This window comes from Balaenoptera physalus, assembly GCF_965194825.1.
Source record: "Balaenoptera physalus genome assembly, chromosome: 18".
In the NCBI taxonomy this organism is placed as follows: Eukaryota; Metazoa; Chordata; class Mammalia; order Artiodactyla; family Balaenopteridae; genus Balaenoptera; species Balaenoptera physalus.
This window is the reverse complement of record NC_138899.1, coordinates 10,677,101-10,701,438: the sequence shown is the minus strand read 5'-3', so window position 1 is coordinate 10,701,438 and position 24,338 is coordinate 10,677,101. Positions and strand designations below refer to the sequence as shown.

General features: G+C 37.8%; 1 protein-coding gene across 3 annotated transcripts in view; it reads left to right on the top strand.

Annotated features, from left to right (window-relative positions):
- The window catches only part of PCCA (propionyl-CoA carboxylase subunit alpha), a 358,193-nt gene that overhangs the window by 74,011 nt on the left and 259,844 nt on the right, over positions 1-24,338 (top strand). For all 3 annotated transcript variants that reach the window (XM_082434636.1, XM_082434634.1, XM_082434635.1), the window contains exon 7: positions 17,587-17,718. In XM_082434636.1, coding sequence (XP_082290762.1) covers positions 17,587-17,718 — 132 coding nt within the window. The remainder of the gene's footprint in view (positions 1-17,586; positions 17,719-24,338) is intronic.

Genomic DNA, 24,338 nt, shown 5'->3' with positions numbered 1-24,338 from the left:
CTACCCTGAAGAAGTTTATAGAGAGGAGATACAACAGGGAGGAGACCTAGGGAGGAGTTTAACTCATGAGAGTCAGAGATGGCCTTGTGGGGAAGTCAGAGAATGAAGTGCTTACTTTTGATGGAGGAGGAGTGTCTAGAAAAGTCTCATGAAGAAGGTGGCATTTGAAGTGGTTCTTGAAAATAGGAGTGTGTTTACATAGAAAAGGTGATTGGGGAGAAGAATGGAGATTAAAAAAAAGGGGAAGACTTTCTCAGGAAGGGGATTAATTTTCTTGGCTCTACCTTCAAAATTAATTTAGAATCTGATCACTTCTCACTACTGTCAGTGCTGCCGTTTATTCCAGCTGCCAGCATCTCTCATCTGCATCATCAAATTAGTTTCCTACTTGATCTCCAAGCTTCCATGTTTATGTCCCTCTAGAGTATTCTCAAAACCCAGTCAGAGTGATTCCTGGACAAGTAAGTCAGATATCAACTTCTCTGCTAAAAACCAAGCAACAAAGTACATTTAATAGCTTCTCATTTCTTTCAGAGTAAGAACCAGTCCTTTAAGTCCCCATCCCCCTTTCTGACCTAAGTATTTTGCTCTCTTGCTTACTGTATTTTACCTCTTCCTTGAGGTAAGATATGCTTACAACCTCAGGGCCTTTTCACCTGCTAGTTTCTTTGCCTAGAACACAGAATCTCCAGATGTGCCTTCTTTAGACCGTTCAAAGTCATTTTCTCAAAGATGCCTACCCTGACTATCATAACTAAAATTGCTAGTTATTATTCTCCTATCACCTCACACTCTCAATTCCCATTTCCTAATTTATTTTTCTCTAAAGTATTTACTTCAGCCTGATACATACTTTATTTTGTCTGTCTTTCTCTCCCACTGGAATGTAACCTACACAACCACAGGAGTTTCCCACCCCCCCACCCTTGTGATCGTACTGTTTCCTCAGTGCCTCGAACAATATCTGGCTCATATATATTTGCTTAATAAGCAAATAAATGGGTAAGAGGTGGATTGTCTAGCTCTATTTTTGGGCCATTCATGGGATAGATTTGATACCCTAAATTCAAAGTAGGCAGATGTTTATAAATACAGAAATCACTTCTGTTATCTTCTATTATCTTTGCTAAGATGGCTAGTCAGCTGTTGCTCATGCGTATAATCACTAGAATTTTAAACCGTTTTATCATATAGCCCAGTGTTTGGCAAACTTTTTCTGTAAAGGGCCAGGTAATAAATATTTTAGACTTTGCAGGCCATACCGTCAGAAGTATTCAACTCAGTTGTTAACTATATAACTCTGCAGTTGTAGCATGAAAACAGCCCTCAAGTATAGGTAAGTGAACATAATGGGTATGGCTGTATTTCAATAAAACTTTATTTATGAACACTAAAACTAGAATTTTATGTGATTTTTAACATGTCATGAAATATATTTTTTTCAGCTATTTACAAATGTTCCTTTTTATTGTACTTGGACGGAGATTGACTACTCTATGGTCAAAGTATGGTGTTTGAAACAGCTACACATCTGTATGAATATATTTAGTTTAATACACATTTCACTATCTTGTTCATAAGCACACATGTGGTTAGAGCCACTAGAAAGAGACTCTGTGTGACATTGTGAATAAAAAAGCACATGGTACAGTTATTTCTGCTAATACATGGGGGCAGGGTGTAGTAACATGGAAGATAAAAGATAGATAGGGACAACATACAAGTAATCTGAGAATGTGTCGTATAGTTTAAATGTATAGGGCCTACTGGTTATATTTACTTGATCTTAACCTAAAGGCCAAGAAGTGATTGGTAATTATATTCAATAACATTAGATTTACATTCCCTTTAGTGCATATCAGTTGAGAATGTGGGCAGTTAATTCAGAAATGCTGTGGAGGAATTGCTTTCAGAATTAAAAAATTTTTGTGGATAAGTGAGAATTAATCACACTGATAAAATATATGTAAAATATAGTAACATATGTAAATATTAGTGTTGGATTAGATTTATAAACTTTCTGGTTTTCCCCCAAAATTTGAATTATGCTGTAGAAGAGGCAAGGGATTCACTCCCCCAACCCCCAATATAGTGGTGCAGGATTTGGCAACCTAACAGATGTAAAATTGAAACACACAGAGATTTAAAAATACCCCGTTCTGTGGGTATATAATAAATTAATACCTATTGATTGTTAATGTTTAAATTTATGGATTAGGTATTATCTTCTGTGATAAAAAATTAGCCAAAGAGGGTAAACATGTAAGAATAAATAAAAATTATGTCTTTTCATGTTGAGAGTAACATGGGAAGAAGGAATTCTTGGAAATACAAGTCAAATCTGTGAAATAAATGGTAGGAGAGGTTTTTAGACAGGTACAGGGATTGTTGCTATTTTTAGTGTGTTCATTTTCATGAAGCTGACCACAAGGTGGGGATAATATATTGTATGTAGTCTCTGGATGACCTGTGACATCATCCCGAGTTGTTGAAAATAGATTTAAATTATTTTAAATAACTTTTTAAATTTTATTTAGAAATTTGTCGATGAATGAGTTTAAAACAATTACTTTGCATATATCTTGACCGTCTAGTAGTACCAACAAGGATTATAATTTTTTGTTTTCCAGTACTGTACGGTTTTTATTTTAAACCCATAAAATTATGCCTTTTTCAGCCTAAGATCATTTCTGTGCTGTCCTCTTATCCAAAAAACGCTGAAATCAGTTTCCATTGTTGTTAATTTGAAAATTCTTTACTAGACTGGACAACCATATGGGAAAAGGACTGAATGTCTTTAGGGCTTTATTATAGGTAACCTAAAGAAGATAGAAGACTTACTTCAAATTACTTTTATTTCTTGGTAGGTCTTAACTAGAGTCTAGCCTCCTCTTAGGATAGTTGAAAATGGCCTATGGCGGATTAATATTATAGCATCAGAGTGCTGTCTAACTAGAGGCTAGACTCCTCTTAGGATAGTTGGAAATGGCCTATGGCGGATTAATATTATAGCATCAGAGTGCTGTTTTCTGACTGGTATGGTGGGTGGGCCTTAGTATTCTGTGATAATGCCTCGGCACGTCATCCCAGATCATGGAGTTCATCTTTGATGGCTCGTTTATGTGTTCTGCTGACTTCCAGTATTCTCTTTATGCAATTTCTAGTGTGGATATTGAAGCCAAAAAATTCAAAAAGACTTTTGAAGTTTATTTGTTATTAAATAGCATTATTAAATCAGAGTTGAAGTCTTTGGTCAAGTAGAGTAACTGCTGTGTCAAAATTGAGCTTTTGAAACTGAAAAGCATTCTAAGCCACAGAGCATGAACAGTAGTACTCCAAAAGCCCTTTTTGATTTGGAAGTGAAGTGTTTAAGGTAGTAATAACATGAGTAAACTATTTAAAATCTCTCAGAAGTACTTCACAGCTCATGACCGTAGTGATTATACAGGTAAATGTGATATCATAAACTTCTTAAGGTTTCAAGTGCAGGGTAGTTTATCCCAAGAAATTGTATTTGGTTTGGTGTCTGCTTTTTTACTGAAGACATTTCTAGCTCCGTGTCAGAGTGTCTCCCATGGAAGTCTCCTCCGGTTGTCCTGCTAACAGGTCACTTATGTGCAAAGTGGAACTTATCCTTGTAACAGAACCTGCTTTTCGGTTTTCTGTTTCAATTGTTTTCTGGTCTGCAAATCTTATAGTCAACTTTGACCATTCCCCTCCCTTGCACTTCCTAATTCAGTCTTTCTCCCTAAATCCATTGCCAGGTGTACTATTAATTAGTATTACTGCAGCTTTTCTCACTGCTTTTCTCTCTGCTGAATTCCCATTGCTGTCATATTACTTCCTCACTCATGTCTTTCTCCTGGACCACTGATCACTTCCTCTCAATCTTTCCTCCTTGGAGCCTGGTCAGTACTGGGGCCAGACTGATCTTCCTGAAGTACTTCAGAATCCTTCAGTGGCTTACTGTTGTCTGTAGAGCCTGTATTCCTCAAGCTGGCATGCACAGTAGTTTGATTTCTGCCTGCCTTCCAGCACTATCTGTGCTTGCCCCTCTGTAATTTCTGTTACCAGAGGCTGGCTGGCTGGCTGCTGTGATTGTGCGGGCATTTAAAATTTTTTCTGAGCGACATCTTTTCTCCTTTGAGAGCCGTGGCTTGCTTGCTTGCCCCAACTTTAGCCGTGTGATGGAAGGATGAGCAAGTCTACAGGCAAGCAGGGTTTTAGGGTGAGAGGAAGGAGCCAGTTGAGAGGAGGAGATGGAAGGTGTGGGGAAGAAGTAGGTTTAGCCTCTTCAGGAAGGGCTGCCTTCTCAGGAACAAGGCTCCTGGAATGCATTGAACACCTGCACACGGGAAGGCGGGCAGGGAGTCCTCACCAGTCACAGTCACAGCCAGCTGTGCCTTCTGAATCCCTTCACAGCTAGACAGCAGCTCATTAGGGTCCCCTCTGTCCCTGGTGCTTTGCGTATATTAATTCATTTAATCCTCACAGATACAGAAACTGAGGCACAGAGGAGTTAAGAAACTTGTCCAAGGCCACTCAGGTAGTTTGTGGTAGAATTGGAGTTTAGGCAGCCTCCTGCTCTTTTTTTTTTTTTTTAAATTTTATTTATTTATTTATTTATTTCTGGCTGTGCTGGGTCTTCGTTTCTGTGCGAGGGCTTTCCCCAGTTGCGGCAAGTGGGGGCCACTCTTCATCGCGGTGCGCGGGCCTCTCACTATCGCGGCCTCTCTTGTTGCGGAGCACAGGCTCCAGACACGCAGGCTCAGTAATTGTGGCTCACGGGCCCATTTGCTCCGCGGCATGTGGGATCTTCCCGGACCAGGGCTCGAACCCGTGTCCCCTGCATTGGCAGGCAGATTCTCAACCACTGTGCCACCAGGGAAGCCCCAGCCTCCTGCTCTTAACCATTACACTCTGCTGCTTCTAATTCCTGCGTTTTTTTAATACAAGAATATAATTTAAAACCCTGCTTGACAGTTGTTTTATACGATTCAAGAGCCATGGGAGGTGAGGGGTTTATAGGTTGTGTCAGTCATAACTTGAAAACTTCAAAAGGCTACGTAAGGTGGTGATAGCGTACATTTCAAGGGAGTCGCACAGGCTGGTAAAACATTTTAAGAAGATGATTTTGCTGAAATTAATGTTTATGCTTATCGGTAGTTGATATAAAATGATGCTTCATCTATTATATATGATGTCCATTTTCGCCCTCATCAGTTACAAGGCTTGAATTTAAGGGAGAAGATTGCATTCTCAAGTCTCATTTATCTAGCAGGTTAGAAAGGCCCTGGTTGGACTTTCTGAGAAAGACAGACATATCAGGTGATTTGAGCATGTTAAAATTGTAGCAAAATTTAATGTGAACAGAAGGGAAAAATTCTCTGATGCAAAGGGGAGGGAATCTCTGGAAAGAATCCCCTCGTCTTTTATTGTTTATGCAGTTGGTGATTGAAATATTGCCACTTCATATGTAGAGGTATCATTGCAATAAACTCACGTTGATTTGGCTGACAGTTTCCATCCATGTATGCTTTATCCTAATTACCATTAGTTTCCCAGAGTATACTACTGTACTGCTCTGTCACAGCACCCATGCTTTCTTGTGACTTTAATTGCTTGTTGTGTCCTGTCTTCCCAGTTGGTTTGTCAACTAAAAGAGGGCAGTGGTACATCTTCGTCTTGTGCCTCATTGTTTCCCTAGACCTAACACGGTGCCTGACACGGAGTGGGTGCTTAGCAGGTGTTTGTAGAGTGAATGCATGGCTTTACCCGTATACTGAAGCAGTACGCAGTTGAGGTCTGGTTGCTGTAGGGCTTGAGAGGAGGGGAGGAGACCCTTTAGGATGAACACTGGTTGTGTGTGGCTTCATCATGCTTCTCTGAAGATCATGGAACCTTTTACAGACTGTTTTGCTGAATATTTAAATGTTTGTTTTTCCATGCTGCCTTTTCAAATCCTAGTTGTCTTTTTTCCTTCAAATGCTACCCTTTTTGTGACGCCTTCCTTGATTCCTCTGTTGGACTCTGTTCACAGTGCCTGATTTTTTTTTTCTTAACCTCTATTAGTGAATTTACTACTCTCTACCATTTATTGTTTTTATTGTTTGGTATGTGTTGTTTGTTCTACTAGACTGTAAACTCTTTGCATTCAGAAACCAGGTCTGTCCAAACGAGCGTGCTTTGGAGAGTGAAAAGAGGCACTAGTCAGATGGGTGCTGAGGTAATAGGTGTGTCCTGGGACTGTGTCAGGCAGACTTACGTATGACACTTCCCAGTGGTCAGCGCGTGCCACCTGAACCTGGGGCATGAGAAGGCATAAAACCACTGGTTTGGGTCTTATCTTATTTCTATCACTTTACCTGTTTAAGTGTGGTGGGCATTTGATTTCATCTCTCAGATCCTAGTTTTACTGACATGTTAAGTAGAAATGACTATTTATGTCCTGCTGGTTTCGTAGCCCCATTTTTTTTTTTTTGAGGAAAAATGATTAAAAAACACTGATTGGAAAAGATAATACACCCCAGTGTTCATAGCAGCATTATTTACGGTAGCCAAGATATGGAAGCAACCTAAGTGTCCATCAACAGATGAATGGATATGGAAGATGTGGTGCAGATATTCAATAGAATACCACTCAGCCATAAAAAAGAATGCAGTTTTTCCATTTGCAGCAACATGGATGGACCTGGAGGATATGATGCTTAGTGAAGTAAGTCAGAGAGAGAAAGACAAATACTGTATATTATCACTTCTATGTGGAATCTAAAAAACTAGTGAATATAACAAAAAAGAAAGAGACTCACAGATATAGAGAACAAACTAGTGATTACCAGTGGGGAGAGGAAACGGGAGAGGGGCAAAATAGGGGTACAAAGTACTATATATAAAATAAGTAAGCTAGCTAAAAGGATATATTTTATAGCATAGGAAATATAGGCAATATTTTATAATAACTATAAATGGAGTATAATCTGTAAGAATTTTGAATCACTGTGTTGTATACCTGAAAGTAATATAATGTAAATCAACTGTACCTCAATTAAAAAAATTAAAAAGAAACTTTAAAAACTGTGGAATGTTAGTTAAGATATTTTACTGTGTAATTCTAGAATAAATTGAAGACTTTCTAACTTTGTAAACCGACTAGAACCCGATGACTGAAATGTTTATCTATGTATAAAATGGTTTTTAGGGTAGAGTGAGCCTTACTACAGTGCCTTTTAGATGGTGCTAAATAAGTAAGTAAAATACATATTGTTGTTCTTGTTAATATTAATGCATTCCTTGTTCTTTTACTCCCTTCAAACTTTAAAAAAAATGTTTCCTACCTAGAGATAAATCAGTCTCTACTTGGGTCATTCCACTACATCTTATTGTCACTTTCACTTCATTGCATCCTTGTTAATAACCAAACTAAAGGGTGAAAGTAGCAGGTTGGTCTGTTGGACTGGTGCTGAGTAGTGTGAGGAATTACTTAGCTGCTCGAGGCAATTAACTGGAAATCATGATCTCTGCTTTTTTAGCATTCCATTCGTTTTTTGAAATAAGCTTTATAATGTAGGCTGTACTAGAGCACAGCAATTAAATGTGCTAACAAAAAAGAATATCCCAACTGTAGGTAGAGCATGCTTTATTCAAACCACATGACTCTGATTTCCATCCAGCGGTGGTATCGAGAACTTGATGTGTTCCAGAAAGCAGTAAATTAAGCACAGAGTGTGGAAGGACTTCTACTTGTAGCAAGTTTTAAAAAAATTCATATTATCAAAGGAAACAGAAAGAGTACATAATTCAGATAATATCCCAGACCAATTTTAAATGTTTAAAAATTAAAGTTACTATCCATTGTTTGGACTAAACACAAGATCTCTAGCCTTCCACCAGTTTACCAGCTTACGACTAGCAGTCAATGTTAATGGACTGTGAGGAAGGGACAGGAGGGTGAGTCAGGGGGCATCTGCATTCACATCCCCTCCTGCTGATTGAGGCATTATTAAGTCGCTCATCTAGTTCCACAGTTGTTATAAGGTATATTCCAAAATTGAACTGGAAAAATTAGTTTTCCATCCGAAAGTAACAATTAATTTTAGTATTCATGAAACAATAAAAATAATTGGATCAGGGAGAAATGAAAACAACTCATTTTTAATATCCAAATTGTTGAGGTATCAAATTAAAAGTATTTTATGGGAAGTGCAAAAGAAGGAAATTGCAACTTCATAACTAAGTAATTCCTATGACCAGTTTATATAAGGAGAACCTTAGCAATACACAACCATATTTAAATATGAAGCTTCTTATCTTACCCTCTTAAAAAATACATCTAGAAGAAATACTTTAACATTTGTGCCTACATCTTTTAAAAAAAATTTTGTTTTACAGTAACATTTATTAGAATTACTGGAACACAAACGCATTCCCACAGGTAGCCCCGTTCAATATGCATTAAACCTTCTATAATTATTGTATTTGAAATAGAATTCCTTGTGGGTTTTAGATCATTGGGACCTCGAATCATGAATGTCATACTTTGTTCAATCCAATTGAAATTATTAAAAGAGTTCAAGGTTTTACATAAATAATTTTATATAAACAAATTTAAATTTTTATATATTCAAGTTTTATTTTTTAAAAAACATTTCAACATAAAATCCTATTTACATATTTCAAACATCAAGTAAGAAGATCAATCTATATGAAAATTCAACAAGAAGTTCACAGCTGTACTTGCATCTTTAATTAAAGCATTATTACTATTGTATTACAAAGCAAAAATAAGCTTAACTTCTTGAAAATGCCAGGTAGCTGAGTGATAAACTTAACAATTTCATCCAAGAAAATTTAGTGTCATTGACTTGATCATCAATATTTTGCTAATATATATTTTTTAAATGTTCTAATATTAAAACTAGAATTTCTTTAAAGGAGGGAGGCTACAATTTATCCAAAAGGCTGACTTTTTAGTTAACTCTAATTTTCTCAGTGTTATTGCTAAAGAAGTTATTGAATTCATTTTCTCTGGGTATCTTCTGTATTGCTTTTCTTTGATTCTTGCCAGTGCAACCAGTCTAAGATTTTACATGATAAAGGAAATCTGTGGAACTAATCCTAGAAACCTCTTTCTGTTTTCTCACAGAACACCTCCAGGCACAGAAAAGACAGAATACTTCATTTGCATTCTTAAACATTAGGAACTTAGAATGTGAGTCTTTCAGCTGGAAATGTTATTGCATCTACATTTCCCGAAGAAAAAAAAAAGGTTAACAGCCCACTCAGGTTTCTGTTAACTCATCTCTTTTTAGTGTCCTGATCTGCACAAAGAGTGTAGAATGTGGAAGCTGAACGCCCAGCCTCTTTCTTCTTAGCAGTCAAGGAGACTCGGGAAATAGGTATCAGTGCTGATTACAGGGAAATAAAAAGAAATCAGATATGCACACAAAAATGGCAAACACTAACAAACTTCAATCTTAGTCTTTTAAAAGGGAAAGAACATTTACAAAATTAACATAGACTACAGTAACTAGAAGTTTTAAAAGTAAACTATTTTCCACATGAGCTTGAAAAGCTTACCCCAAAAGTACAAAGATATTTAGAGATTTATAGTTTGTTTATTTAAATGGTTTCTATTAAATTAATAAGTACCAAAAACCTCTTCTTTGCCCTAAGTACCTTTGTCAGAAACCCAGAACATTTAATAAAAAAAATTTAACTTTTTTGACTTAATTAATAGCTGAAAAATAGAAATGAAAATCATTCTGCTGTCAAATATTAGAAATGGAAGGTGTCCTATTGCTGTATTGTTCACTTCCTGTGCGTGAAAAACAAGGTTTTATATTTAACGATATTCCTTCACTAGAAAACCTGACTTCTGCCAATTGTTACAGTGTGGAAACTGTTTCTCTAACTGAATATTGTGCGTGGCTATCATCTGGAAGTAATAATATTACTTGAGTGCATTGTGCCAAGTGGACACTTAATACAGAATATACATTAGACTGAATGAAATCCAGATACTAGTAATACTGACAGAGAAAGACACAGATTCCTTTGGTTAAACTAACTCACAGCATGTACAGTGTACCATAAGTCAAATGCAGTTTGTAAGCATGTCATTAGATTTCAATCGATCTTGCAATTAGCATCCCAAACAAATTGAAAAGCGGTGCTGGTTTATAAATTTATGTTTAGAATTTTAAAGAATCTTTGTCTCCCTTCCACTACCCTTCCTCCACAACAGTCAAGTTCCTTAAGGTTCTCATCCCAGTGAGTCACATAAGTTGGGTTCTTAATTTGCAAGGAGCAGACTAGCTAGCACTTAAGGAAAATGCCTCCTATGTACGTAGGGGGTTGGAGGCTGATGGCACCTTCCGCTAGGGTTGTCCTGTACCTCCCTTTATGGATGCCCCACAGTCAGGGTTGAGGAAGATGAATTAGGGTTCATATTCTGGTCTTCTCTAATCGTGCCCACTGCACAGCCTGGGGCTTCCAGTAAGTGCTCGTCCGTACCTTGTACCCAAGCTTGGGGTAAAGACCCAGCCGACTGGTATTTACTGATGACCATGGAAACTACACTAGGAATATTTCTCCCTTCTGTGTGTTCAAATGTTGTCCTTCTCTTTTATTTCTAATCATTATTTTGAAAAGTACACTGAGTGCAGGTTAAAAGCTAACCACCAAAACAGGGTTCAACCTTGATGTCCTAAGCTGAGAGGAGGAGCCTTCCCTCTTTTACACAGTAGCTTGTTAGAGCCCAGGTGCCAACTTGGCTGAAATTCCTTCTTGGGACTGAACTGAGTTTTTTGTTTTTAACTTAAAAAAAAAAAAAAAAAAGGGCTGAATAATATTGTATCAAATACCAGAAGTGGTCTCATTGGAAGCAAAAACTATTTACATTAAATAAGAAATCAGTTTGCAGGTGTTGCATCTGTCACATTTACAGTATAGTGTAATATACTGTGACCAAAAGTGTAATTGAAATACAGCTTCAGGCACTCAGTCCACAGTGAGCGCAGCGTGCCACAGGCGAGTTAAGGGGAGGTAGTGAAAGGGGAGGCGGAAAGCAGGAGGAAGATGAGTTCTCCCTGAGGGTTTCTGGTTTCGTCACGCATTGGACAGCAGTGCGGTCCTCCTCCACTGCCACAGGTGGCCTGATGGACCAGCTTCTGTTGCTCAGAGAATGCAGTCCAAGCTCACCTGTGATTTCAGCAGTGCTCATGGCAACAGGAAGATCTTTTTTCTTTGCAAACAGACACTAGTCAGATGGAGTCCCAGATCAACCCTTCCGCCACCATCCTCATGAGCTCTTCTTGGACCTCATACAAAGAGCAAAATCTGAGTGTTTTGGAAGTAGTGATGCTGCAGAGGCTGGATGCTGTGCGGTTAAGCCAGCAAAGGTGATGTTTTGTACTTTATAGTTTTCACATTTAAACTATAGTGGCAGTAGTTGTTACCACTTCGTCAGGCTTCACTTTGTACAAAACAACCATCTACTGAAGCATCCCAGCCAAACATGAGAATGCACTTTCTTTTTCTCTCTCTCTCTTTTTTTTTTTAAAAAAAAAAAAGCCAAAGAAGTCCCCTGAAGAGGTTAGCAAACCGGCCTGAGAAACGCCTCCCTGGCTGTGGGTGCTGCTGCTGTGGCTGCTCCTGATCTAGGCGTTGGTTTTACTCCTCTAAGCTGGCGGCTACTCTGAGAATGTTTTCAAAGTTTTTATTGTAGAAGAAGAGACAGATACAGAAAAAAACTATGCAGAACCAGTGTGAGCTTGCGTAAGGAGAGGACTCTTGTAGCCATTACGTAGGTTCAGTCATGAGACATTTGCCCTGAATCCCAGAAGGCCTGTCCGTGTGACCCATCTCAGTCCTAACCTCTGGTCTTTCCCCGGGTGTATCCACTACTTTGACTTATACAGTAATCATTTTCATGCATTTTAAAATAATTTTATGGTCCAAATGTGCATCCCTGGACACTGTGATTTGTCTTGCCCATTTATTTTCACCTCTGATATGTCCTCTAAATTTCTCTCAATCCATAGGTTCTCCTCACATACATTTCTCTTCCCTACAGTTTATCTGTTGAAGAACCTTGGGCTGTTTGACCTGTAGAGTGCCTCTCAGTCTTGACTTAGCTGATTGCATAATCATGGTGCAGTTCTGCATTTCCCTCCATTCTTGGCATTTCCTACAGATTGTCAAACTGGCTTCAGAGATGGGGATCAGACTTAGGTTTCAATTCCTTTGACCAAGACTGTAGGAGGCACATGTCTTGTTACTGCTTTTTAAGATCTAAGCAGCCTTTGAAGCTTACTGTCTATAGCTATTGCTTCATTAGATTGCAAAATGGTGATATTTTAATTCTGACATCTTTTTCATTAATTAATTGGAATATATTTATAAAGAGACTCTTCCCCTCATTTGTTGTTTGGTTTCCTAGTGGTGTAATTCATGTAGAAAGAGCAAGATGAGTGTATAATTCTTTATCTTTATTTACTAGTTTTTGAGGTAATAAATTGGTTAACCAGTTAACCAGTTCTTTTTAAAAGTATCGTTATGAAGTCATAGATTTAAATGTATTTTGTAGGTTTAAATCTGTTGGAGTTACTAGTGAAGCTCAAGTTGTCCCTCTTTGGCCAGGGGGACCTAAGTTGGCTCATGGTCTTTTGGACTTGACCCTCATAATCTTTTATAGAGTCCTTGCTCTCTGATCTGACAAGATATTCTAGGCTCATGTTTTACATTTCTTGCTTCAGGCCTTTAATCAGCCACCTTTCTAAGATGCATTGGTTTCTTTGTTTGTTTTATTTATTTCATTTATTTATTTCTGGCTGCGTTGGGTCTTTGTTCCTGCGCGTGGGCTTTCTCTAGTTGAGGCGAGCAGGGGCTACTCTTCATTGTGGTGCGCGGGCTTCTCATTGCAGTGGCTTCTCCTGTTGCAGAGCATGGGCTTCAGTAGTTGTGGCACGCAGGCTCAGTAGTTGTGGCTCATGGGCTCTAGAGCTCAGGTTCAGTAGTTGTGGCGCACGGGCTTAGTTGCTCCATGGCATGTGGGATCTTCCCGGACCAGGGCTCGAACCTGTGTCCCCTGCATTGGCAGGTGGATTCTTTTTTTTTTTTTTTTTTTTTTTTTTGGCAGGTGGATTCTTAACCACTGCACCACCAGGGAAGCCCCAGTCTGGTGAGAATTTAAACTTTTCTTTTGTACAAGTCACGTATTCTTTTTTTTTTTCTTAAGTAGTATTGCTGGAATGTATCATGGTACTGTTCATTCTGGGTTGAATTTTTCAGGTGTGCTGTAGTATGTTTACTATGTATTTTCAGTTTTAAGAAAGTTTGCTTGAGTTATGGTTTTTAGTATTTTTTCTTTGTTTTAGTCCCCGCCCACCCCCCCCACACCAGGCCAAAGACTCCTCTTATCCATATGTTGGATGTTCTTTGTTTATCTTTAGTATTTGCCATTTTCTCTTGCATTTTAGAAACAATTTCTTTTTTTTATACTTAAATTTTTAAAAAGTTTCTTCCTTTGACTATCTCTTGTGAGGCGTTATTTGTTTTCTTTATTCACTCTTATTTTCCCTCTAGTTTAGTCTTCACTTCCAAAATTATTTTCTTTTGCATTTCTAATTCTATCCTTAGGTCTATCACCTCATTTCAGAACATTTCTAATTCTGATATCTTATTTCATGTTTTCTTATTTTAAAATGTCTTTCAGCTTGTTTTGAAATAATAGGTGACAGTTTGATCTGCTGTGTTAGCATGTCTTTCTTGTGCTTTTTTCCCTCCATGGATGTTTTTCTAGTTCTTATTTTTTTCTTATAAAAACAGTGTATGGGATTTTACCTTGACACTTTTATTTTGCTTAGTTTTATGTGTGAAATTAGTTTTCCTCTATGTTGCTTTTTAAAGAGCTATATATTTTTTAAAATCAGTGATACATGTCTGAGAAGTTCAAATACTTGAACAGGGATAGCAGGAAAAGATTTATTCGAGGTCTTGAAAAGATGAATTAACCTTGTAATTTCTTTTATTCTTTCTGATACTCATATTGTTATCAACGCATTCAGTGGGTAGCACTAATATGTGCTTTTGAGATAACTGTATTAATTTTTGAAAGCTTTCTCACTGACTCAGTTTTTTATCTCATGTGCTAACGTCTCTGCACCAGTCCTGAAACTGGCCTTTTCTACTAGAAATTCTTTTTTCTTTTATCACGGAATAAAAATTAACGTCCAGAGTCTAGGTCCTTCAGGCAGTTCAGCAGTTTTTCCATGGCTATGGCTCATGTCTGTCTGACCTTAGTTTTACAGTTATCCAAGTAGTAATTCTTTATGAACCTAAAATGTATACATTAAAAAAAAACAAACAAACTGGATTCATAGCTTAGCACTTTACTAACTGTCATGGTATTTCTAAGAATGAATTATGTATCATACATTTTAATTTTTACAGATGATGATTATTTCTGCATTTGCAACATAAAGCCTGTTGTAAATTATATCTCTGTTTCCCTAACACATTGCTCAAACCCAACTCTTTTCCCCATTCTTTTATCAGAATATGACCAGAACCATAAAATCACGGAATTTAGAAAGTGAAAACAATCTTTTTTTTTTCTCCAGTCTTAGAGCAGTGATTTCAGCTTTTTGTAATTTCTTTCTTAGGTATAACTACAAAAGTGCTTCCAGTGATGATGAAAAACTTCCTGCTTTTTTCACGACCATTATACATTTACTTGTATTTAGGTATTATATTTATCATTCATGGTAAATTTACAAGTTCCTTGAAAAGCATAGTTTGAGAAGTAAATTTTATTTACTTTTGGCTTTGGCATGCCAAAGAGACTTACTGGTGATTAGGGAAAATGGGTAGCAAAAGATACAGGGTTAACAGTAGAGTATTGAAAGGTTATTAGTGCATAAATTTTGGCCTTAAGTTCTAAGTCACACAAATCACTCTGGTCAAGAACTCAGGACTTTTGAAACATGCTTCATCACTTTGCAATTACCATACTGTCTTATCCTTGCTTTTTTGGTCAAAGAATTAAGGGAGTCAGAGCTATGATACTGCTTTCTTAATTTGCCTTAATTACATTTAAAGGCTAACCCAGGGAGTACTACCAAAACATAAAAAGATAAAGATAGAAAGGAAGTTAGTTTATTGAAACATCTGTTTGAGTAGTTACTCAGTGTACTACTGGCTATTTTTCTTTGTGTTGGATGGGAGAAAGAATAGTCACTAAATGCTTGATGTGAGCTTTCTTTCTTGGTAATTTCGCATTTTGGGGTGAGTAATTTTCCTCAAATTAGAATGCATGAAAAAAAAAGTCTGGTTAATCAGTGGTTCCTGGTCGTTGGGCTCTTGTTAATCAGAAGTTTTACTGTATAATCATAATGTATTTTGGATGTTCTCATTTATGTTATTTCTTCAACTCTTTGTGTAGGCATTCTGATTCCTTGATTACATCTGCCTGGCATAGTGGTATTTAAAACATCATTTATGATAAAAATTCCTCCATCTTAGCAAGTAAAATGAGAATATGGAAAGACAATTGATAGTTAAAACATGATTGTTTCCTCTTGACTTAGTGTTTATTGGGTTGTAGGTTTGGGATAAAGAGAAGTGAGTACGATTGTTGCTCTGGTCCAAAATGACTAGTTTATCCAGCTAGAGACACAAGAGTATGTGGAGGTGTAGTCCTACTACCACTTTCCCCTCTTACAGAGCAGTTCCATTTTTTATGTGCTTTACATTTTGGGGGTTTCACATAAAGTTTTTTTTTTTTTTTTTTTTAAAGAAAATGATGTTCTGTTAAAACTACATACAAACATTTGATGGAGAGGTACTTAATGAGCATCTGTTATGGCCGAAGAGGTTTCTTATCTAGCATTCTGTTATTGTAACACTGGTAAGTGTTGGTATTTGGGTTCCTATAACGTATTTCGGGGTCCTGTGGACCTAGCTGTCTTATTATTCTAGTGTTCTCTTTTTATCAGGACTTCTGGGTAGAGGACAAGGACTCACAGTTGTGGCGCTCAGCTTGGTGTTTTATATTATTATTTATTCAGTGCTTCGATCAAACTTGCAGGGTGGTTATTACCCCCTTGTCACACAAAGAAAGGAGGCTTTAAACTCAGAATCTAAAAATTCCCCTTTCTTCTGTCTTGCTTCTGGGCAGGAGGGAAAGTATACATCCTGAGTTTAAAGGCATTGGCTTTTCTGTACATTTTATCTGAATGATATCATCTACAATTTTTAATTCCGTCCTTTATTTGATGCCTTTGAAAATCCGTATCTCAGCCTGGACCTATCTTCTAACCTCTGGACCTCTCTGTCTGTCTCCTGAACATGGGCACTTGACTATCCCACAGGCATCTCACCTCGGCACGTATAAAGTTGAAACTGTCATATCATCTCCCAAATATTTATCTCTTCATATATTCCTCTTGTTGTGTCCCTGCTCTACTTCCACCTCCTGCTCTGGGTGGGTTTAATCCTCTTTGCTCACAATGGCTGAGAGCAATCCAAACACCACACTGCAGTAGCTACTCTGGATGATACTCTCATAAGGAGAACGAAGCTCCTTTCTAAAGCCGAGAGTCTTTTCAGGCAGCAGTGCCAGTAGATAGAATATGAGATATAAATTATATGATTTATTCGTTATACTGACCCTGACCAAAGGTCATGGGAGAATCAACAGTTAGGTACCTTACTCTGATGATGCCCTGCATACAATCTCATTTTTCCTTTTTCATAGTTAACCTCCGTTCTTTACCTAATGACCTCATTCTTTACCTCAGCAAACCCCCTTTTTACTTCTCTAGACCATGCCCTACAGTGGCACTAACTCCATCGGTATTTTTTTCTGTCCCTAATTAGTTTCCATTAGCACTTTGTTTACTTTAATATCATATACACAGAGAGGTGGACCCATTGCTGGGGAACTAATCGTGATTTATATAGACTAGTTTTGACTGAAATCATAACTCTACCTGGTAAATTCCCACTGTATTCTTTACTCATTTCTTACAGTCACAAGGATGTCAGCATTGCCTACTTTATTTTGTCTGTTTCTCTGAGGTGCTGGTGATCTGCTTCATGTTCCCTTGAATTAGTTGATACTCTGTGGTTTTCATCCATGTTATCCCCTACACTTAGCTTAAAGCCTGGCACAAAGTTGGCGTGTTAAACCAGGCGCTGTGCTGCAGGGTATTGAGAATACAAAGATTTATAAGGCATTTTTAAAGGTGAACTTACTGTTTAGATTGGGTGGCAGAATACTAGATATAACTACAACACCATAGAAGTTGCTTTTCCGAAGAATACTGTTAATATCAAGTAAGAGTTCTTCATTACTTCTAGTTATTTTTCTTTGACCTGACTTTCATATATCTTTGTGCACATATACTATATGCAACACAGTATTATATATTGTAATATATTGGCTCAAATGCTTGCTTTTAAGTTGTTCTTGGTCTGTGAGTAACTAGTAAATATACATATGGGTTTTTCTTTTTATAAAGTTGTGACTCCATATCAAGCACTGAAATGTTTTCGTTATAAATTTCTACTGGCATTTCTTCACAGGCAGCAGAAGATGTCATTTTCATTGGACCTGATACACATGCTATTCAAGCCATGGGTGACAAGATTGAAAGCAAATTATTAGCTAAGAACGCAAAGGTTAGCACAATCCCTGGCTTTGATGGAGTGGTCAAGGTGAGAAACTGTTTTACTCTGATCTTTATAGTACATGTCCTGAAGTCAAACATTTTGTCAAAAGTGTAAGATAAAATGCAGTTTTTGCTTTTTAAAATATTCATGTATAGATTAAAAAAATCAATGTTGTTTACACTTGGATTATTTTGAATGGCGTAAGTTAGAAAGAGCAAGAAGCCCCTGAAGCATTGTATTTAACGATCAGTGTTGACTTTTACTTTCATAGGAAAAAACTTGGTGATATAAAAATGTGCTGTTAGATGTGTGGATTTCATTTGTTGGTGGTATATATTTAACGTTTGAAACATTATGATGTTCTCTGTATCTTTATGGTGAGCTTCTGTCCATATGCATAAAATGTGAATTGTAAACTTGTTTGGTATAGCTGTGTGTCACTATAGATCCCAAGCACAACTCCTCAACCAGCAAGCCGCTTTTGCAGCTGAAGTCTTCTAAGGAAGAAACGCAGAAATTGGAGTATGTGTCTCCCCTTCCTCTCTGCGCTCCTCCCCACTGCCGAGGAAAAATTATTCATTTTCTTTCTCATGAGAAAAGAGTCCCTATGTAGACTAGAACCTTGTGATTTGAATTAGTCTGCAGGAACTCTTCATCTCAGTGTTTCTTATTGTACCTTCTGGGCTGGGCAGTTCTTCATTGTGCTGGATTATTTCATGAATTACAGGACAGTTAGCAAGCATGGCCCCTGGTTAGTAAATATCCTCAGCTTCTTGCCCATATTTACCTATATTTACCTCAATATGTATTCATCCATTTTTTTTTCTTCTCTCATCTTACAAAGAATAGATGTTCCCCATCCTCTGTAAAGCCAATTCTTCCTCTTATGCTCCAGATATACCCTCTATAGACTTCATGGGCTACAGTCTTCACTCATTATCTTTCCTCTCTTCTGTGTCTTAAAATTCTCCTTGTCTTTTAACGCCTTTCCATTATTATTGCTATTAAAAATGCTCAGTCAGTCAAAAATCTACTGATCCGTAAGCTAAGTGGGAAGCATCTGATGATAAAAGAAACCCGCGATCCCTCACACCATGGTGCTTCCAGTTTAGTGGAAAGAAATATGTGTTCCTCCTCTTCAGAGAGCACAGTAGCCTCTTGTCACTCCACAGCTGCCACCTTAGTTCTCTTTCCTTTCACAGCCAAACGTCTTAGAAGAATTGTCCTCACTTGCTTTCATTTCCACACTTTCCCCCTTATCTTTAGTCTACATCTGGCTTCTTTCCTCATTCCCACCGAAATTTCTCTTGAAAAGGCTACTAGCAACCTCTCCCTCTCATGAAATCCAGTGTGTAATTTTTAATCCTGGTCTTCTCAGTCTCTTCAAAGCATTTCAGTCTCTTGGTTACTCTTTCCTTCTGGAAATACTCACTTCTGGCACATTACTCAGTTCCAGTTTTGTTTTCTGTTTCTGGCTGGTTTAAGTGCTGCTTCATAGTTTTCATGCTGATTATTCTTCCTACCTTTGTCCCTTAAATGTTGGTTTCATTATGAGTTTTCTCTTATTGGACAGACTCATTCTAAGCAATATAACTTATTTTTATGGCTACACATCTCAAACCTGTATATCTGTTCTAGATATTGCCTTAGAACTGCATATCCAGTTGCTTCTTAAACAGGTCTGCCTGATGCCTTTGAGGCACCTTAAAAGTAACAAGTTGAAGCTGAGCTCATCATTTTCTGTCTAGCCAGGGATTGGCATTCTGTGGCTCCATGCACTCCTGTTTTCGTAAATAAAATTTTATTGGAACACAGCCATGCTGTTCCCTTTATATGTTGTCCATGGCTGCTTTTCCATGGTAATGGCTGAGTTGAGTAATTGTGTCAGAGACCCACAACGTCTGGAATATTTACTACCTGGCCTGTTCAGAAAAAGTTTGCTGACTCCTGCTGTAAACTTCTCATTTTTTCCTTTCCTGCCTGAGAAGATGCTGGCATTTTCCACACCATTTCACAAGCTAGAAACTTGGAGTTCCTAATAAATACTGCTACAGAGAATTCACTTAAATATCTTTCTGATCTATTACTTTTGTTTTTTTCCTCACACTAACTCCAAGTTCCAACTAACATCATATAGTCTGGATTACTTCACCAGCCTTCTAATTGCTTTCCCTGTAGCCAGCCTTTTTTATTTTTATTTTTTAAATATTTATTTATTTTGGCTGCACCGAGTCCTAGTCAGGGCACGCGGGATCTTTAGTTGCGGCATGCGAACTCTTAGTTGTGGCATGTGGGATCTAGTTCCCTGACCAGGGATCGAACCCGGGCCCCTTGCACTGGGAGCGTGGAGTCCTAGCTACTGGACCACCAGGGAAGTCCCCTTGTAGCCAGTCTTGGTCTTGGTCCCGTCCAGTTAAATTTCGACACTAAAGCTTGAGTGATGTTTCAGAAATCCAGATTTGATCACATACCTGTGTTTAAAAACTCTTGAATGACTACTCATTTAAATCCTTTGAATAGCTGGCCTTTGTTTCTCTCTTCAGACTGATACTGTGCCAGCTTACCCTTTGCACTGGATGTACCAACCATATATGACATCTTTCAGATTTTTGAAACTTCTGTTCTTAATTCTGACACGTGTGTTGATTCTGCTTCGGTCTTCACTCCTGACTGTCTTCTACACATAGTTTAGGTCTTGGCTTAAACATACATTTCTCACAGAGGCATTCCTTGACTCTGTGTATTAGATTAGGCCCTCTACTGAATTTTCCCTTAATACCCTGTACTTCACTTACCACATTTAAAATTATTTGTTTACTCATCTATTCAGTAAATATTTAACAAGTGTACACTGTTTGTCTAACATTGTTTGAAGTGCTGTGGATATAGTAGGGATCAAAGCAGACCAAAACAAAAAAATATTCCTGCCCTCATTGAGCTTATGCTATAGAAAAAGGAGACAAATAATAAATAAGAAAATAAGAAACATAAGACAGGGAACGGGGAGAGGGAATGTTGGAGGGTAGGATACCTGTTGTTTGAATACATGTTTTAAGTTCTTTTGGGTATATACTCAGGAGTAGAATTGCTGGGTCATATGATAAGTCTATGCTTAACTTGTTGAGGAACTTCCAGGCATCCAAGCCTCTGTGTAATCCACTCCTCTTTAGTTTGGGTAAAACCTGTGATTCGCTTCTCTAACTAAGAGAATATGGTAAAGGGTGATGGCATGTCACTCCCTTAATTAAGTTACATTATATGGCAAAGGTGATGGAATATCACTACGTTCACTTACATTAATAGGGCAAAGTAATTGAGTGTCACTCCTGTGATTATGTTTTATTATAAAAGACTCCATTTTAGGAGACTAGAGAACAGATTCTAGGTGCTGGCTTGATGAAGAGAGCAGCCATATTGAGGAAACCCACATGGCAGTGAACTGTAGACAGCTTCTGAGGATCTAAGTAAAGATGATCTCCATTCGAGAGCCAGCAAAACGGTGGGGGCCTCAGTCATACAGCCTCAAGGAAATAAATTCTGCCAGTCACCTGAATGAACTTGGATTTGTCCCCAGTTGAGCCTCCAAATGCAAATGCAGTCTGGCCCATACCTTGATTGCTGCCTTGAAAGGCCCTGAGCAGAGTATGACAAGTCTTTTCTTTATCAGGCTGTCGACTATTGGGTTTCAGTCCTTCTTTACATTCTCGTTTTAGAGAGTTTGGGTAGTGGTTTTATGAACCTTGGTTTATTCAGCCCTAATACGTCTGCCGGTATAGTTGTATTTTTTTTTTTTTTTCCCCGAGCAAGAAATCGGGCCTTCTTGAGATGGTCAGTTTGGGCTTGATTCAGTCACGAGGGTGGTGATGAGTCAGAGGCCAAATTAATTCTGTCCTGACGGTTAGTAGCAGAGTCCTCAGGAGTTCAAGGACAAGTCATTAGGGGAGCATTTGATCTGGAAATTCTGTTTGCATTGTAGGTCCTGTCTTATGAAGTCAGTGTGTATAGTGTCTCATAGGAGGAAGGAATGTTCCTTGAATAGAGGTTCAAAGGTGACAGTTGGGGGCTGGGATGTGGGAAATGTGAGGAATATTAGAGATAACCATTATCTGAGTAATTTGTTGATGCTGAGAGAGAGCGTCTGTAAAGATGGAGGGATTTAAGTTTGATAGTGTACCTACCGCCAGTATCAATAAGTAATAATTAGTGAAATTTCTCCTTTTGAGTTGATGGCTGAAATGGGTACTTGATTCGCTTTTGGAACATAGCCTATTATATTTTTTTCCCTCATTTTCTTGGCTAATACAGAACATTTGTTTACTCATTGTTACTTCTGGTTGCAAAATCTGCAGGTGTCTTTATCAAAAGACCGATATTAATTTCTGGAGCGGGAGCATCTAATTTTATCTGTAAGGCCATTAGTTTATTTTGCACCTAGTAATGCAGAACACTAGGTGTTTGAGAGTTTGCTTCCCTGTTTTTCCCTAAGGTGCGCCTCTCAGATGAATCATTCATACCAAAAGCTTATGAAAGAGTCTATTATAATTCTAAATTATCCTTGGTGAAATTATGCCATCTAGAAAGATAAGAACATGAATTTGAGTTACAGATTTAATACATTTGAGGAATAGTCTGACTTACAGCACAGGCAGCCTGAGACAAACCTGTTTACGAAAGTCTTGTAGTGGCTTACCAAGTAATGGTTGTCCATCTCTAACTGCAGACCTGACAATGTGCAGTGCCTTGGTGGTTTAGGATTTGGAGGGGAGATCTCTTCCAGACCCAGACTCCCATGGACAAAAAAATGAGTCAAGACAGGGGAAAGTTTTCAAGGTTTTGATATGGGTTTAAAGGCAAATTTTGCCCTATTTGGATACCCTTGAAACCTTCTGAAGTCACTGGCTCCTGGAGGGCACATGAACATGAACTTATAGGTCCTATGCTTGTCTTCTTCCATATGTACTTTGTCTTATGGACTCAGAACAAAAAATGTTGAGGATTTTTTGGAGCTCTCCCCAATGTGAGATTTTTCTCACCATTGTGGTTGGGGAGACCCCTGAGCGTGGGGGGCTCAGTGGGCATCAGAGGAGCACTGCAGTTTTTGAAGCTAGGATCTTGAACTGTGGCTTTTAGTAGGTCTTGAACTGATTCCAGTGGAACCTCCAAGATTGCCTCAAAGTGATGGTATCCTTTACTGTAGTAGGTAGTAAACTTGGTTTTGCTTGATCAACAGGTTTTTTTGGTTGTCTTTTCAGGGAGGCTGCATTTGACAATCTGCATTTGAATTTCCAACCTCGGTTAATTTGGAAAATAGGGAAAAGTAGAAAGTCGAAGAAAATAAATCCACTGTCTTGTCAGTGTTGTCTCCTTGTATGCCTTAGGTGATTTTTAAGATCCTGTTACACTCTCAAATGATGATAGATTCTCATTACCTGTGTTAACTTAAGTATGGTATACAGTTTCTAACACCTCTTGTCTGAATTAATTTGTTAAACCACAACTGAACCTGCAGGATATAGTTTTCAGATAAGCATTTAAAAATAATTTTAAGGAATGCCCCTTTGTTTTTCAGACAGATGTTAATACTAGTTTTATTTCTAGTTTGCTTTAAATTATTTCTGATATAAGAGACTGTACATATTTTATTTTCTTTTAAATTTGGTTATTTTAGAAACCTTGTATAGTAATTCCACATTCATTTGGAACTACACTACTTTTCACATTTTGTAGTTTACTTTTGTTAGGTAAAAGATTGCTTTTGATGGTATCTATGCAGATAGAGGTTTGCTGATGCAGATAAATAGTGTAAATTTTTGGAATACCTTGTGGTTTTAGCAACTGCATTAAGCAATACTTTTGCATTGGAAGACTATATGTGCTAATTATAGATAATTCCATCTTTTAAAAATCCATACTTTTTTTTTTTTTTTCTCCCATTGATCTGTGGTATTTTTAAAGCAATTCTTTTTCTTGGAAACTATAGTCTACTTTTTTTCCTCCAAGTACTTGAGTAAATTAATGTGGTTTCAGTTTGTTATATTTCTCCTTAAAACATTTGTTCCTTTTCCATTTGATTATTTTGAATGTTATTTGGACGTTATATGGAGATGGTTTCCCACATTCCTTTAAAATGTTGTGTGTAGTACTTAAGGAGTCTTCTGGAACGGTTTCCTTTTGTCTTGTTCTTGAGTCACCCTTTTCATTAGAGAGAAACTAATGTTGTTTTAAAGTGTCATTTAAAGTAGTCAAGTATTCAAGTAGTCATCTGGTATGAAGTATTTGCCTTTCATTTTCTTCAGTATCTTATTAACTTGATCTCAGGAACTTGAGAGCAGAATGAATGAAGAGTGTTCATCTGAAGCTGTTGGAAGACAGGGTTGGAATCCCAGCCCACTTGTTTAGCGAAAAATAACAAGCCGCAGACCCTGATTTCAAAGAGCTTCAAGTGCCCTTAGAGAGACCTACAGATAGACAGGCAATTTAATACATTTTAATAATGTGAAGCTCAGAGTGTATTGGCCCATGTAGGAGGGGCACCTAACCTAGTTTAAGGGCGTCATGGCAGAACTTCCAGTGGAAGGATATTTAAGTGATAACCTGAAGTCTGAGTAGTAGTGAGTTAGCTAAAAAGTGAGGGGAATTGATGGAGAACGCAGCATTATGGTCAG